Source organism: Oncorhynchus keta, chromosome 26, assembly GCF_023373465.1.
Source record: "Oncorhynchus keta strain PuntledgeMale-10-30-2019 chromosome 26, Oket_V2, whole genome shotgun sequence".
NCBI lineage: Eukaryota > Metazoa > Chordata > Actinopteri > Salmoniformes > Salmonidae > Oncorhynchus > Oncorhynchus keta.
In genome coordinates, this window is record NC_068446.1 from 38575293 (window position 1) to 38591284 (window position 15992).

General features: G+C 45.1%; 1 protein-coding gene and 2 long non-coding RNA genes across 14 annotated transcripts in view; 2 read left to right on the forward strand and 1 right to left on the reverse strand.

Moving 5' to 3' along the window:
* The window catches only part of LOC118359361 (switch-associated protein 70-like), a 34830-nt gene extending 19055 nt beyond the window's left edge, over positions 1-15775 (forward strand). Inside the window, exons 8-12 of the mRNA XM_035737904.2 lie at positions 5319-5426; positions 12060-12226; positions 13803-14001; positions 14477-14573; positions 14884-15775. Of these exons, the coding sequence (XP_035593797.1) occupies positions 5319-5426; positions 12060-12226; positions 13803-14001; positions 14477-14573; positions 14884-15002 (690 nt within the window). The 3' untranslated portion in view covers positions 15003-15775. The remainder of the gene's footprint in view (positions 1-5318; positions 5427-12059; positions 12227-13802; positions 14002-14476; positions 14574-14883) is intronic.
* On the forward strand, positions 5440-10519 carry LOC127912077 (uncharacterized). Of its 11 annotated transcripts, XR_008080518.1 has the most exons (6): positions 5440-5801; positions 5842-6062; positions 6103-6262; positions 6383-6601; positions 6682-6801; positions 6842-6917. It is a non-coding gene; the product is annotated as an uncharacterized LOC127912077 (long non-coding RNA). The 11 variants fall into 11 exon arrangements; XR_008080515.1 differs by adding an exon at positions 6943-10519 and having other exon boundaries at positions 6383-6862; XR_008080519.1 differs by lacking the exons at positions 6682-6801; positions 6842-6917 and adding an exon at positions 6943-10519 and having other exon boundaries at positions 6383-6622.
* On the reverse strand, positions 12977-13794 carry LOC127912076 (uncharacterized). 2 transcript variants are annotated; one of them, XR_008080511.1, is made up of 4 exons: positions 13646-13794; positions 13352-13498; positions 13156-13302; positions 12977-13106 (listed from the first exon to the last, which is right to left on the reverse strand). It is a non-coding gene; the product is annotated as an uncharacterized LOC127912076 (long non-coding RNA). The 2 variants fall into 2 exon arrangements; XR_008080512.1 differs by having other exon boundaries at positions 13352-13596.
* Positions 15776-15992: the final 217 nt, after the last annotated feature.

Consider the following 15992-nt stretch of genomic DNA (forward strand, 5'->3'; position numbering starts at 1 on the left):
CTCCAACCTAAGTGTACGTAAACTTCCAACTGTATGTCCAGGATGGCAGGAAGCTTGGCCATGTACTGGGCCATTCGCACCACCCTCTGTAGTGCCTTACGGTCAGATGCCGAGCAGTTGCCCTACCAGGTGGTATTGCAACCGGCCAGAATGCTCTCGATGGTGCAGCTGTAGAACCTTTTGAGGATCTGGGGCCCATGCCAAATCTTTTCAGTCTCCTGAGGGGGAAAATGTTTTGTTGTGCCCTCTTCACAACTGTCTTTGTGTGTTTGGACCATGATAGTTCATTGGTGATGTGGACACCAAGGAACATGAAACTCTCGACCCGCTCCACTACAGCCCTGTCGATGTTAATGGGGGCCTGTTCGGCCCGCCTTTTCCTGTAGTCCATGATCAGCTCCTTTGTCTTGCTCACATTGAGGGAGAGGTTGTTGTCCTGGCACCACACTGTCAGTTCTCTGACCTTCTCCCTATAGGCCGCCTCATTCTGGTAATCTGTCTGGCCCAGCAGCTTTGTGAATGTTGACCTGTTTAAAGGTCTTGCTCACATCGGCTACCGAGAGCGTTATCACACAGTCATCCAGAACAGCTGGTGATCTCGTGCTTGCTTCAGTTTTGCTTGCCTCAAAGTGAGCATAAAAGGCATTTAGCTTGTCTGGTAGGCTCGCGTAACTGGGCAGCTCGCATCTGGGTTTCCCTTTGTGGTCCGTAATCGTTTTCAAGCCCTGCCACATCCGACGAGCGTCAGAGCCGGTATAGTATGATTCAATCTTAATCCTGTATTGATGCTTTGCTTGTTTGATGGTTCGTCTGAGGGCATAGCGGGAGTTCTTATAAGCGTCCGGATTAGTCTCCCGCTCCTTGAAAGCGGCAGCTCTAGACTTTAGCTCGATGCGGATGTTGCCTGTAATCCATGGCTTCTGGTTGGGGTATGTACGTACAGTCACTGTGGGGACGATGTCATCAATGCACTTACTGATGAAGACTATGACTGAGGTGGTGTATTCCTCAATGCCATTGGATGAATCCCGGAACATATTCATACCCCTTGACTTATGCCACATTTTGTTGTGTTACAACCTGCATTTAAAATGTATTAAATATATATTTTTCTCATCCATCTACACATAATGACATTGTGAAAACCTGTTTTTGCTCATTTGTTAAAACTGAAATACAGAAATATCTAATTTAAGTATTCACACACCTGAGTCAATACTTTGTAGAGCAGTGATTATAGCTGTAATTCTTTCTGGATAAATCTCTTAAGAGCTTTCCACACCTGGATTGTGTAACATTTGCCCATTATTCCCCCAAAAAATATTCAAGCTCTGTCTAGTTGGTTGTGTATCATTGCTGGACAACCATTTTCAGGTCTTGCCATAGATGTGAAAGTGAAAACTATAACTTGGCCACTCAGGAACATTCACTGTCTTCTTGGTAAGCAACTCCAGTGTAGATTTGGCCTTGTGTTTTAGGTTATTGTCCTGCTGAAAAGTGAATTCATCGCTCAGTGTCTGTTGCAAAGCAAACTTAACAAAGTTTACCTCTAGGATTTTGCCTGTGCTTAGCGCCATTACGTTCTTTTCTTTTCATCCTGAAAAACTCCACAGTTCTCAACAATAACAAGCATACTCAGAACATGATGCAGCCACCGCTATGCTTCAAAATATGGAGAGTGGTACTCAGTAATGTGTTATATTGGATTTGCCCCCAAAAGAAAACTTTGTATTCAGCACAAAATGTGAATTGCTTTGCCACATTTTCTGCAGTATTCATTTAGTGCCTTGTTGCAAACAGGATGCATGTTTTGGAATATATTTTATGATGTACGGGCTTCCTTCTTTTTACTCTGTCAGTTTAGTATTGTAAAGTAACTACAATGGTTTTGATCCAGCCACAATTTTCTCCTATCACAGCCATTCAATTCTGTAACATTGGCCTCATGGTGAAATCCCTGAGCGGTTTCCTTCCTCACTTACAACTGAGTTGGGAAGGATTCCTGTGTCTTTCTAGTGACTGGGTGTGTTGACACACCATCCAAAGTGTAACTACTAACTTCATGCTCAAAGGGATATTCAATGTCAGGTAACTTTATGTGTGTGGTACAGAGATGAGGTAGTCATTCATAAATCATGTTGAACACTCTTATTGTACACAGAGTGAGTCCATGTAACTTATTATGTCACTTGTTAAGTACATTTCTACTCCTGAACTTATTTAGGCTTGCCACAACAAAGTGGTTGAATAATTATTGACTCAAAGATATTTCAGCGTTTCGTTTTTAATGAATTTGTAACATTTTCAAAAAACCTGATTCCACTTTGACATAATGGGCTATTGTGTGTTGGCCAGTGACAAAAAAACACCCAATTTAATCAATTTAAAATTCAGGCTGCAACAAAACAAAATGTGGAAGAGGTCAAGGAGTGTGAATAATTTCTGAAGGTGCTTTACATCATTTGGTGTCTCTAGCTTAAATATGAGGTCATAAACCTAGCATGAAAGTGCATCCATTTAGCTGTGTGCTAAAATAGTACAAATGTTTCCCTTGGGGTAATTTGAGCCAATGGCAATGGGGTAAGTTGAGCCAATGGCCATGGGGTAAGTTGAGCCAATGGCCATGGGGTAAGTTGAGCCAATGGCCATGGGGTAAGTTGAGCCAATGGCCATGGGGTAAGTTGAGCCCAGGCGTAATGCAAGGCCCTGTTACCTCATATCCCAGCGACTAAAAAGTACAAAGTGTTTGGTAGGTGTTAAGCCTGAAAGATGATTAAAATTATTAAAAGACAAGAAAGCAGTTGTGATTAGGTAGACTAGTTTGGGAAATAAAGCTAGACATGGTTTTAAAAGGTAGGGGTCAAATTTAATTATGTGTAGGCAACTTAACTTACCCTGTCCCTCAGCTCAGCTCACCCCTGTCCCTCAGCTCAGCTCACCCCTGTCCCTCAGCTCAGCTCACCCCTGTCCCTCAGCTCAGCTCACCCCTGTCCCTCAGCTCAGGCCACCCCTGTCCCTCAGCTCAACTCATCCTGTCCCTCAGCTCAACTCATCCTGTCCAGCAGCTCACCTTATCCTGTCCCGCAGCTCACCTTATCCTGTCCCGCAGCTCACCTTATCCTGTCCCGCAGCTCACCTTATCCTGTCCAGCAGCTCACCTTATCCTGTCCAGCAGCTCACCTTATCCTGTCCAGCAGCTCACCTTATCCTGTCCAGCAGCTCACCTTATCCTGTCCAGCAGCTCAACTCATCCTGTCCAGCAGCTCACCTTATCCTGTCCCGCAGCTCACCGTATCCTGTCCAGCAGCTCAACTTATCCTGTCCAGCAGCTCAACTAACCCTGTCCAGCAGCTCACCTTATCCTGTCCAGCAGCTCAACTTACCCTGTCCAGCAGCTCACCTTATCCTGTCCAGCAGCTCAACTTATCCTGTCCAGCAGCTCACCTTATCCTGTCCAGCAGCTCAACTTACCCTGTCCAGCAGCTCACCTTATCCTGTCCAGCAGCTCACCTTATCCTGTCCAGCAGCTCACCGTATCCTGTCCAGCAGCTCACCTTATCCTGTCCAGCAGCTCAACTTACCCTGTCCAGCAGCTCACCTTATCCTGTCCAGCAGCTCACCGTATCCTGTCCAGCAGCTCACCTTATCCTGTCCAGCAGCTCAACTTACCCTGTCTTGCGCTGTCACTTCTATTTAACTCGTTTTTGCAGCTACAGTACCTATCTTAATCGTGATTAAATTGTACAGTACCTCTTAATCCTGATTTAAGTTCTTTAGTCTGGCCTTCTGATGCAGTTTGACAGTATAAATACAATTATCGTTGCTCAGTTGGGTCTCTAATTATGGATGAAATGTCACTTAAATGTGATGTTTCCACATTTCACTCATCAGCAAACAAACATGGAATACATAGTGACAATATTCTCCTATTGAGCTGATTATACTATCAAGGCAGTTCCAGTTATGAGTGAAATAACATTCATAAATGTTGTCTTATGTGGTCATTGCATTTCACTCTTATAGTTCTAACAATGTATTTTATTTTATTCACGCTGTAGAGATTGGTAGAGAGATTGTGCTGTACATTTCAATACCAGTGCCTGTCCTCAATACCCATTGTAGCTGAGCTCTTATAGATGAGACCTTTGACAATTCATTTGGACAAACTCACACGAGACTTACAATACAACTTTATTGTCCAATGTAACACATATATTGTAGCCGTGGACAATCATTGGATTTCCTGAGGAAACAATCTCTCTTTGTTGTTCTTTCATTATGCATCGAGGAGTAGAGGCACAATGAATGTTTAGACATTCTCCCATTGAGGTGCAACAAGTCCCTGTCTCTCGTACTCTCTGATACACACAGGACTGGAGATTGAGGTCAACCCTCTTTAAACCTTTTAGCCTTGGATTCACGTGTACACAATAGCCACTGTAATTGGCTGGTCACTTCACACTAACCTGCCATGGTGAGTGAGTAACGAATGAGAAAGGTCAAATGACAAGTCACAGCTGCATGGAAAGAGACAAATGTTAGAGGAATCACCGATTAACAACCAAGGGGAAATCTGCATTTCAAACAATAACAAAAATGACCCTGCCACTGTGTTGGCAAACACCTGAGCTATGGGGCTGTAGAAATGTAACCACTCTCAAATTCATAGACAGCTATGGATGCAGGGACTGACCATCTGTGAGATCAAAATTATGGTTTTAACAATGTTTTGAGTCTGCACACAATTTCGATTTACATTTACATTGTTTACAAACAATGGAGTAAAACAAACTTAGATTATGGGGTCTGATGGGGGGGGTATTACAGTTGAACTAAGCTCATTACGCATCTATGTATTTGTTTTTTCAATAGTCACTGTGTACATATAATTAATTCACAAGTCAAAAAATGGATGTACCAACTAAATAATGCCCCTTCTAAACAAAAGTTGAGTAAAAATCGCTCATTTAGAAAGAAAAAAATGATACAACTCACTAAGATATATTACGTTCTATGCATTGTCAGCACAAGATGACATTGGGAAATCTTTACAATACGTTTGTTTCTGCTGTGATGACGCCAAGTCAGACGTCAGTGCTGTGCTTGCTTCCTCTTTAGGAGCTTTTCAGATAGTTTTGTTTACAAAGCCGCATATCCATTAACTTAGGTTAAGAATTTAGTTAATGCATTGCACTGGGTAGATTTAATTTTCAATTCAGGAAGTGATTTTAAATCAGAAACGCAGTCAATTTTGACGGAGAGAAGATTGTGTATCTGTCTTCAATTATGTAACGACTGTCCCCTCTGCTATTGTTCAGAAACTAGAGGAGGCAGCGGCCAATGCGGCGGAGGAGGAGAGGAGACTCCTGCAGACCCAGACTGAACAACAGGATCGCTACAGGATGGACCTGGAGAGGGAGAAAATGGTACCTACCTAGCTACTCACAATTTAGCGGTCAAAGGAGAATATGTTTCTACTGTAAACTACACCCACCGCTGACTACTACCCCTTATGTGGCCGGCTACTTAATTGACTTTAACAAAATTTCCCCCTTACACTTTTAGTTGGCAAATGTTTCCTTACACTGGCTACTTCAGAATTACAGATACACACTACACCCTGTGAGACTTCAATGGGTAGGTAGAAGTTGTCCTGCACCCTGTGAGACTTCAATGGGTAGGTAGAAGTTGTCCTGCACCCTGTGAGACTTCAATGGGTAGGTAGAAGTTGTCCTGCACCCTGTGAGACTTCATTGAGTAGGTAGAAGTTGTCCTGCACCCTGTGAGACTTCATTGAGTAGGTAGAAGTTGTCCTGCACCCTGTGCGACTTCATTGAGTAGGTAGAAGTTGTCCTGCACCCTGTGAGACTTCACTGAGTAGGTAGAAGTTGTCCTGCACCCTGTGAGACTTCATTGAGTAGGTAGAAGTTGTCCTGCACCCTGTGAGACTTCATTGAGTAGGTAGAAGTTGTCCTGCACCCTGTGAGACTTCATTGAGTAGGTAGAAGTTGTCCTGCACCATGTGAGACTTCATTGAGTAGGTAGAAGTTGTCCTGCACCCTGTGAGACTTCATTGAGTAGGTAGAAGTTGTCCTGCACCAGGTGAGACTTCATTGAGTAGGTAGAAGTTGTCCTGCACCCTGTGAGACTTCATTGAGTAGGTAGAAGTTGTCCTGCACCCTGTGAGACTTCATTGAGTAGGTAGAAGTTGTCCTGCACCCTGTGAGACTTCATTGAGTAGGTAGAAGTTGTCCTGCACCCTGTGAGACTTCATTGACTAGGTAGAAGTTGTCCTGCACCCTGTGAGACTTCATTGAGTAGGTAGAAGTTGTCCTGCACCCTGTGAGACTTCATTGAGTAGGTAGAAGTTGTCCTGCACCAGGTGAGACTTCATTGAGTAGGTAGAAGTTGTCCTGCACCCTGTGAGACTTCATTGAGTAGGTAGAAGTTGTCCTGCACCCTGTGAGACTTCATTGAGTAGGTAGAAGTTGTCCTGCACCCTGTGAGACTTCATTGAGTAGGTAGAAGTTGTCCTGCACCCTGTGAGACTTCATTGAGTAGGTAGAAGTTGTCCTGCACCCTGTGAGACTTCATTGAGTAGGTAGAAGTTGTCCTGCACCATGTGAGACTTCACTGAGTAGGTAGAAGTTGTCCTGCACCATGTGAGACTTCACTGAGTAGGTAGAAGTTGTCCTGCACCCTGTGAGACTTCATTGAGTAGGTAGAAGTTGTCCTGCACCCTGTGAGACTTCATTGAGTAGGTAGAAGTTGTCCTGCACCCTGTGAGACTTCATTGAGTAGGTAGAAGTTGTCCTGCACCATGTGAGACTTCATTGAGTAGGTAGAAGTTGTCCTGCACCCTGTGAGACTTCATTGAGTAGGTAGAAGTTGTCCTGCACCCTGTGAGACTTCATTGAGTAGGTAGAAGTTGCCCTGCACCAGGTGAGACTTCATTGAGTAGGTAGAAGTTGTCCCTAACCACTGATTCAGCTCGTTCAGCAGGTTTTCTTAATTTATTCAGTAAATTCTTGGGTCCATGAAAATGATTGCAACTTTCTAGTTCTTTCATCCTCCCATCTATACCCCTTAAGCTCATAACCTTTGACATTTATTCCACACATCCTACTGACACACATTATAAATGTCATCCTCCGTTCATAGGACTGCCATCAATAAGGTTTCACATTTGATTTCTCTCAGCTTAATAAGGTGTTACATTATTTCATGATCTCAGGCCAATGTCTGCTCTGTTTCAGGAAGTATCCAGAAGGGTCGCTTCCTCTTTTCTTTGTTATATGTATTAAAAAAAAGAAGGGAACGTTTACAGATTAGCATTAGCGATGGCAAGTGTTTCCAATCATCACATAATTCATTTTCATAGCCTGAAGGGTAGGACTGAATGGTAGGAAGTTAGTGGGCAAAGGATACTAAATTCAAATGAGTGGTTACAATGGGTCTCCAATAAATATGTGAAAGAGAAGACGCAATGGGTTAAGTTAGTTATATTAAAGGGATAGTTCAGCCATATTAGATTCAATACGTGAGTTAAATAGACTGCTTGGCTGACAACGTGCATCACCGAAAGGTCAAATAGCTGGCAACAAGGACAATAAGCTGCCATGTGGGGAATCGTAGGTGGCTCGTTTCAGCCCGTTTTACACTATATAAACAAAAGTATGTGGACACTCCTTCAAATTAGTGGATTCGGGCTATTTCAGCCACACCTGTTGCTGACAGGAGTATAAAATTGAGCACACATCCTCACAATCTCCATAGACAAACATTGGCAGTAGAATGGCCCATACTGAAGAGCTCAGTGACTTTCAACGTGGCACCGTCATAGGATGCCACCTTTACAACAATTTAGTTCATCAAATGTCTGCCCTGCTAGAACTGCTCCGGACAACTGTAAGTGCTCTTATTGTGAAGTGGAAACGTCTAGGATCGACAACGGCTCAGCTTCGAAGTGGTAGGCCACTCTAGCTCACAGAACATCACCGCTGAGTGTTAAAGTGTGTAAAAATCATCTGTCCTTGGTTGCAACACTCACTACCGAGTTCCAAACTGCCTCTGGAAGCAACGTCAACACAAGAACTGTTCGTCGGGAGCTTCATGGAATGGGTTTCCATGGCCGAGCAGCCGCACACAAACCTAAAATCACCATTCGCAATGCCAAGCGTCGGCTAGAGTGGTGTAAAGCTCGCTGCCATTGGACTCTGGAGCAGTGGAAACGCGTTCTCTTATCAATCACTCTTCACCATCTGGCAGTCTGACAGACTAATATGGTTTTGGAGGATGCCAGGAGAACGCTACCTGCCCCAATGCATAGTGCCAACTGTAAAGTTTGGTGGATGAGGAATAATGTTCTGGGGCTGTTTTTCATGGTTCGGGCTAGGCTCCTTGGATCCAGTGAAGGGAAATCTTAACACTATAGTATACAATGAAATTCTAGATGATTCTTTGCTTCCAACTTTGTGGCAACAATTTGGGGAAGGCTCCGTCCTGTTTCAGCATGACAATGTCCCCGTGCACAAAGTGAGGTCCATACAGAAATGGTTTGTTGAGAACGGTGTGGAAGAACTTGACTGGCCTGCACAGAGCCCTGACCTCAACTCTATTGAACACCTTTGGGATGAATTGGAAAGCCGACTGCAAGCCAGGCCTAATTGCCCAACATCAGTGTCCGACCTCACTAATGCACCTGTGGCTGAATGGAAGCAAGTCTCCACAGCCATGTTCCAACATCTAGTGGAAAGCCTTTCCAGAAGAGTGGAGGCTGTTATAGCAGCAAATGATTTTGAAATGAATTTTTTTTTATTTTTTATTTTTTTTATTTCACCTTTATTTAACCAGGTAGGCTAGTTGAGAACAAGTTCTCATTTGCAACTGCGACCTGGCCAAGATAAAGCATAGCAGTGTGAACAGACAACACAGAGTTACACATGGAGTAAACAATTAGCAAGTCAATAACACAGTAGAAAAAAATGGGCAGTCTATATACAATGTGTGCAAAAGGCATGAGGAGGTAGGCGAATAATACAATTTTGCAGATTAACACTGGAGTGATAAATGATCAGATGGGCATGTACAGGTAGAGATATTGGTGTGCAAAAGAGCAGAAAAGTAAATAAATAAAAACAGTATAAAAACAGTATGGGAATGAGGTAGGTGAAAAAGGGTGAGCTATTTACCTATAGACTATGTACAGCTGCAGTGATCGGTTAGCTGCTCGGATAGCTGATGTTTGAAGTTGGAGAGGGAGATAAAAGTCTCCAACTTCAGCGATTTTTGCAATTCGTTCCAGTCACAGGCAGCAGAGTACTGGAACGAAAGGCGGCCAAATGAGGTGTTGGCTTTAGGGATGATCAGTGAGATACACCTGCTGGAGCGCGTGCTACGGATGGGTGTTGCCATCGTGACCAGTGAACTGAGATAAGGCGGAGCTTTACCTAGCATGGACTTGTAGATGACCTGGAGCCAGTGGGTCTGGCGACGAATATGTAGTGAGGGCCAGCCGACTAGAGCATACAAGTCGCAGTGGTGGGTGGTATAAGGTGCTTTAGTGACAAAACGGATGGCACTGTGGTAGACTGCATCCAGTTTGCTGAGTAGAGTGTTGGAAGCCATTTTGTAGATGACATCGCCGAAGTCGAGGATCGGTAGGATAGTCAGTTTTACTAGGGTAAGCTTGGCAGCGTGAGTGAAGGAGGCTTTGTTGCGGAATAGAAAGCCGACTCTGGATTTGATTTTTGATTGGAGATGTTTGATGTGAGTCTGGAAGGAGAGTTTGCAGTCTAGCCAGACACCTAGGTACTTATAGATGTCCACATATTCAAGGTTGGAACCATCCAGGGTGGTGATGCTAGTCGGGCATGCGGGTGCAGGCAGCGATCGGTTGAAAAGCATGCATTTGGTTTTACTCGCGTTTAAGAGCAGTTGGAGGCCACGGAAGGAGTGCTGTATGGCATTGAAGCTCGTTTGGAGGTTGGATAGCACAGTGTCCAATGACGGGCCGAAAGTATATAGAATGGTGTCGTCTGCGTAGAGGTGGATCAGGGAATCGCCCGCAGCAAGAGCAACATCATTGATATATACAGAGAAAAGAGTCGGCCCGAGAATTGAACCCTGTGGCACCCCCATAGAGACTGCCAGAGGACCGGACAGCATGCCCTCTGATTTGACACACTGAACTCTGTCTGCAAAGTAATTGGTGAACCAGGCAAGGCAGTCATCCGAAAAACCGAGGCTGTTGAGTCTGCCGATAAGAATTTGGTGATTGACAGAGTCGAAAGCCTTGGCGAGGTCGATGAAGACGGCTGCACAGTACTGTCTTTTATCGATGGCGGTTATGATATCATTTAGTACCTTGAGTGTGGCTGAGGTGCACCCGTGACCGGCTCGGAAACCAGATTGCACAGCGGAGAAGGTACGGTGGGATTCGAGATGGTCAGTGACCTGTTTGTTGACTTGGCTTTCGAAGACCTTAGATAGGCAGGGCAGGATGGATATAGGTCTATAGCAGTTTGGGTCCAGGGTGTCTCCCCTTTGAAGAGGGGGATGACTGCGGCAGCTTTCAATCCTTGGGGATCTCAGACGATATGAAAGAGAGGTTGAACAGGCTGGTAATAGGGGTTGCGACAATGGTGGCAGATAGTTTCAGAAATAGCGGGTCCAGATTGTCAAGCCCAGCTGATTTGTACGGGTCCAGGTTTTGCAGCTCTTTCAGAACATCTGCTATCTGGATCTGGGTAAAGGAGAACCTGGAGAGGCTTGGGTGAGGAACTACGGGGGGGCGGAGCTGTTGGCCGAGGTTGGAGTAGCCAGGCGGAAGGCATGGCCAGCCGTTGAGAAGTGCTTATTGAAGTTTTCGATAATCATGGATTTATCGGTGGAGACCGTGTTTCCTAGCCTCAGTGCAGTGGGCAGCTGGGAGGAGGTGCTCTTGTTCTCCATGGACTTCACAGTGTCCCAGAACTTTTGGAGTTGGAGCTACAGGATGCAAACTTCTGCCTGAAGAAGCTGGCCTTAGCTTTCCTGACTGACTGCGTGTATTGGTTCCTGACTTCCCTGAACAGTTGCATATCACGGGGGCTATTCGATGCTATTGCAGTCCGCCACAGGATGTTTTTGTGCTGGTCGAGGGCAGTCAGGTCTGGAGTGAACCAAGGGCTGTATCTGTTCTTGGTTCTGCATTTTTGAACGGAGCATGCTTATCTAAAATGGTGAGGAAGTTACTTTTAAAGAATGACCAGGCATCCTCAACTGACGGGATGAGGTCAATGTCCTTCCAGGATACACGGGCCAGGTCGATTAGAAAGGCCTGCTCACAGAAGTGTTTTAGGGAGCGTTTGACAGTGATGAGGGGTGGTCGTTTGACTGCGGCTCCGTGGCGGATACAGGCGATGAGGCAGTGATCGCTGAGATCCTGGTTGAAGACAGCGGAGGTATATTTGGAGGGCCAGTTGGTCAGGATGACGTCTATGAGGGTGCCCTTGTTTACAGAGTTAGGGTTGACCAGCAGGTGTCCACATACATTATGTGACCAAAAGTATCTCGTTATTGATACCATGTCTTGTTTTGACGGATTCGCTAGCTAGCTAACCAACTGCAACAACATATTTGAGAGACAACAAGTGCTCATTGTGCAAATGTATGATTTCAAGAAACATTTGGAGACTAAATATACTTTTCCTGTTGTCAACAGTCTTAAGCCAACTCCGTCTGTGCACGCTTTGGTTTTGTTGCTAACCAACCAACCACTTCTATTAGTGCTACAACCTACTAAGCACTGACTCCTCAGGTCCAAGAGCACCAATAGATTTAGTTTTAGTGAACTGTGGTGCTCTTTCTACATTGTCTTGTTGCCGGTCTTCAGGTGGACTGTGGTGCTCTTTCTACATTGTCTTGTTGCCGGTCTTCAGGTGGACTGTGGTGCTCTTTCTACATTGTCTTGTTGCTGGTCTTCAGGTGGACTGTGGTGCTCTTTCTACATTGTCTTGTTGCTGGTCTTCAGGTGGACTGTGGTGCTCTTTCTACATTGTCTTGTTGCCGGTCTTCAGGTGCGACAGGAGATGGAGGAGCAGGTGGCTCAGAAGTCCAGTGAGCTGGAGCAGTACCTGCAGCGCGTCCATGAGCTGGAGGACATGTACCACCGCCTGGAGGACGCCCTGGAGGACGAGAAACGTGCCAGGCAGGACGAGGAGACGGTCCGCAGGCTCCAGGCCCGGTCGGTGCTCAACACACAGACACATCAGCAGGCACAGACTGTACATATGCACACATGCACACTCTTGAGATGAATTGATGGATTTGATTGTCTCTCTGACTAGAGTCACTGTAATTGTCTGACAAGTGGAGTGAGTCAATGTGGAAGAGGGTGACACGCACACACACAATTCCATTTCTGTGGATACAATGAGACACAAGGGGGCCACACACACACACCAAGGCATCTACATGTTTCCTACATAGACATAGGCAACAGTCCCTCCCATCCAGAAACCCTTTCTTCCTCTGTGCTGACATTTGTGCTTCTCTGGGCTCAGCACTTTTCACATTGTGTTCTCAATGGGAATTTGTATGTGTGTGTGTGGGTGTGCGATGTGTGTATACCCCCAGGATGGATATGTATGCAATATAATTGATTTAATCAACATATCCCTTTTGTTTGTATATTACACATTCTGAACTAACTGTTCCCTGTACTTAATGTACCTCTCTCCAGGTTACTAGAGGAGGAGGCTGTTCCCTGTACTTAAAGTACCCCTCTCCAGGTTACTAGAGGAGGAGGCTGTTCCCTGTACTTAATGTACCTCTCTCCAGGTTACTAGAGGAGGAGGCTGTTCCCTGTACTTAATGTACCTCTCTCCAGGTTACTAGAGGAGGAGGCTGTTCCCTGTACTTAATGTACCTCTCTCCAGGTTACTAGAGGAGGAGGCTGTTCCCTGTACTTAATGTACCTCTCTCCAGGTTACTAGAGGAGGAGGCTGTTCCCTGTACTTAATGTACCTCTCTCCAGGTTACTAGAGGAGGAGGCTGTTCCCTGTACTTAATGTACCTCTCTCCAGGTTACTAGAGGAGGAGGCTGTTCCCTGTACTTAATGTACCTCTCTCCAGGTTACTAGAGGAGGAGGCTGTTCCCTGTACTTAATGCACCTCTCTCCAGGTTACTAGAGGAGGAGGCTGTTCCCTGTACTTAATGTACCTCTCTCCAGGTTACTAGAGGAGGAGGCTGTTCCCTGTACTTAATGTACCTCTCTCCAGGTTACTAGAGGAGGAGGCTGTTCCCTGTACTTAATGTACCTCTCTCCAGGTTACTAGAGGAGGAGGCTGTTCCCTGTACTTAATGCACCTCTCTCCAGGTTACTAGAGGAGGAGGCTGTTCCCTGTACTTAATGTACCTCTCTCCAGGTTACTAGAGGAGGAGGCTGTTCCCTGTACTTAATGTACCTCTCTCCAGGTTACTAGAGGAGGAGGCTGTTCCCTGTACTTAATGTACCTCTCTCCAGGTTACTAGAGGAGGAGGCTGTTCCCTGTACTTAATGTATGTCTCTCCAGGTTACTAGAGGAGGAGGCTGTTCCCTGTACTTAATGTACCTCTCTCCAGGTTACTAGAGGAGGAGGCTGTTCCCTGTACTTAATGCACCTCTCTCCAGGTTACTAGAGGAGGAGGCTGTTCCCTGTACTTAATGTACCTCTCTCCAGGTTACTAGAGGAGGAGGCTGTTCCCTGTACTTAATGTACCTCTCTCCAGGTTACTAGAGGAGGAGGCTGTTCCCTGTACTTAATGTACCTCTCTCCAGGTTACTAGAGGAGGAGGCTATCAAGCGGGCTGAGCTGGAACAGATCCACCTCCACCAGCAGAGGGCCATCTCTGAGACAGAGGTGGAGAAGCAGGAGCTGCGGAAGGAGGGAACGGCCAAGGAGAATGCCCTGCAGGCTGCCATGCTGCAGCTGGAACAGCTAGAGAAAGAGAAGCAGGGGGCACTGGAGCAATACCAGGTGAGGCATGTTTTAGGGCCGGTTTCCAGGACATAGATTCCACGGCCTATTTTTGGACTAAAATGTACTTTGAACAAAGATTCTCAATTATTTTTAGTTCAGGAGTAGGACTCATTTTGTTCAGCTGGAACAGGGATGCTTGAGTTGTGGTGCTAGAACAATACCTAACAATACCTTCTGTAGCTCAGTTGGTAGAGCATGGCGCTTGTAACGCCAGGGTAGTGGGTTCGATTCCCGGGACCACCCATACGTAGAATGTATGCATTAATGACTGTAAGTCGCTTTGGATAAAAGCGTCTGCTAAATGGCATATATTTTATACATGTAGGGGGTGCTAGAACGGTGGGTTCCTTGTGAAGCAAATAGTACCAGATGACAATTGTAGGTGGCAGTAGAGTTCTACAGATGAGCCATGGATTGTCCTGTTTTACTATCAAAAAAACAACTGATATCGTATTTTCTTTGTTTGTCACAGGAGGTAGTGCAGAAACTGGAGGACGCAGCGAATAACACCAGGACCTGGAAACATAAAGTGGCCCACCATGAGGGATTAGTCCGCCTCGTTCAACCAGGTAACACAACACTATATTACTGTACACCTTCCTCCTTTTATCAATACTCTCTCTTCATTCTTCCTCTGTTGTGTTGTTTTTCTGTTCACCCTCTCTGGGTGCATCTCAATAATCTAAAGTGGCTTCCTTTCCTCATTTACTTTCCTTTGTTTGCACTGATGTGAGTGAACTTTCCTTTGTTTGCACTGATGTGAGTGAACTTTCCTTTGTTTGCACTGATGTGAGTGAACTTTCCTTTGTTTGCACTGATGTGAGTGAACTTTCCTTTGTCTGCACTGATGTGAGTGAACTTTCTGATTTGTTTTCTCAGGTTCGAAGGGGCCTCAGAAAATCACTAACTGGGGCCCAGCGTCCTTCACTGAGGCAGAACTGAGCTTGCGGGAGAAAGACTGGCAGGAGAGGAAGAACCAAGCCGCCGAGAACCAGTAGAGCCCCCATTCCCACATTCAACAAACTCATGGTTGCTGGAACATTAATGCAATGCTGCCTTCAGTGTGCCAAGTTGCGTCTTCAGCATTCGTTGACCAACTCAGAAGAAAACAGGAAAGGCAGGCTTGTTTTGTTTTTACACAGACACCAGGGTTATAAAACGGCGAGGGCCTACCTGGACCTGTCCAATACGAAAAGCACATTTTTGTATTCTGTTGCAAAGCGTTTTGAAAGGTTTTCTATTGCGTCCCCTAATGAACACAACCTAGTTCAGAGCAGGTGCTGCACAGATCTTGATACTACCTGGATAGCCTTAGAGGGAAATGCTTAAAATTGCTTTCATATTAAGGAATAAAGGAGCTGCACACTTGACACTAATAATTAAATGTCTGTGGGGAAGGTGGAGTCGTTTTTATCAAAATGCTTTTGAGCGTGTTTTGGCGTATTTCAATTTTTCCTAAGATTTCAACAGTTTGTCTTTTTTACATGTTAAAACTACAGCTTGCTTAGTGACTGTTTTTGGTTCCATTGTCAAAGTGATAGAATTTGTATAGCATTTAAATAGCCCATGTAAGTATGAACAAAACTCCATGATAACATCATGAAATGACAATTCATGAAAATCAAATGACCGGAGCTTATCTCAATAACTAGCCATCATTCTGTACTGCTCCCAGTATTTCATGTCATTTTTGAACTTTTTTTTCTATTCTTTAATGTGTGTAAATCGCTTAAGAAAGAACCCTGTAATAAAACATTACATCAATCTTAAACAGTAGTTTTGTGCAATTGTTGCAAGTAGTTACACATTTGTTCTCTATCAACTGATTATTGATGTATAATTGAACAATGTTCATAACAGAACACAATAGACATCACAAGAGGTTGGTGGCACCTTAATTGGGGAGGACGGGCTCGTGATAATGGTTGGAGTGGAATGGTATCAAACTCATGGTTTCCATTTCCATTCGCTCCGTTCCAGCCATTATT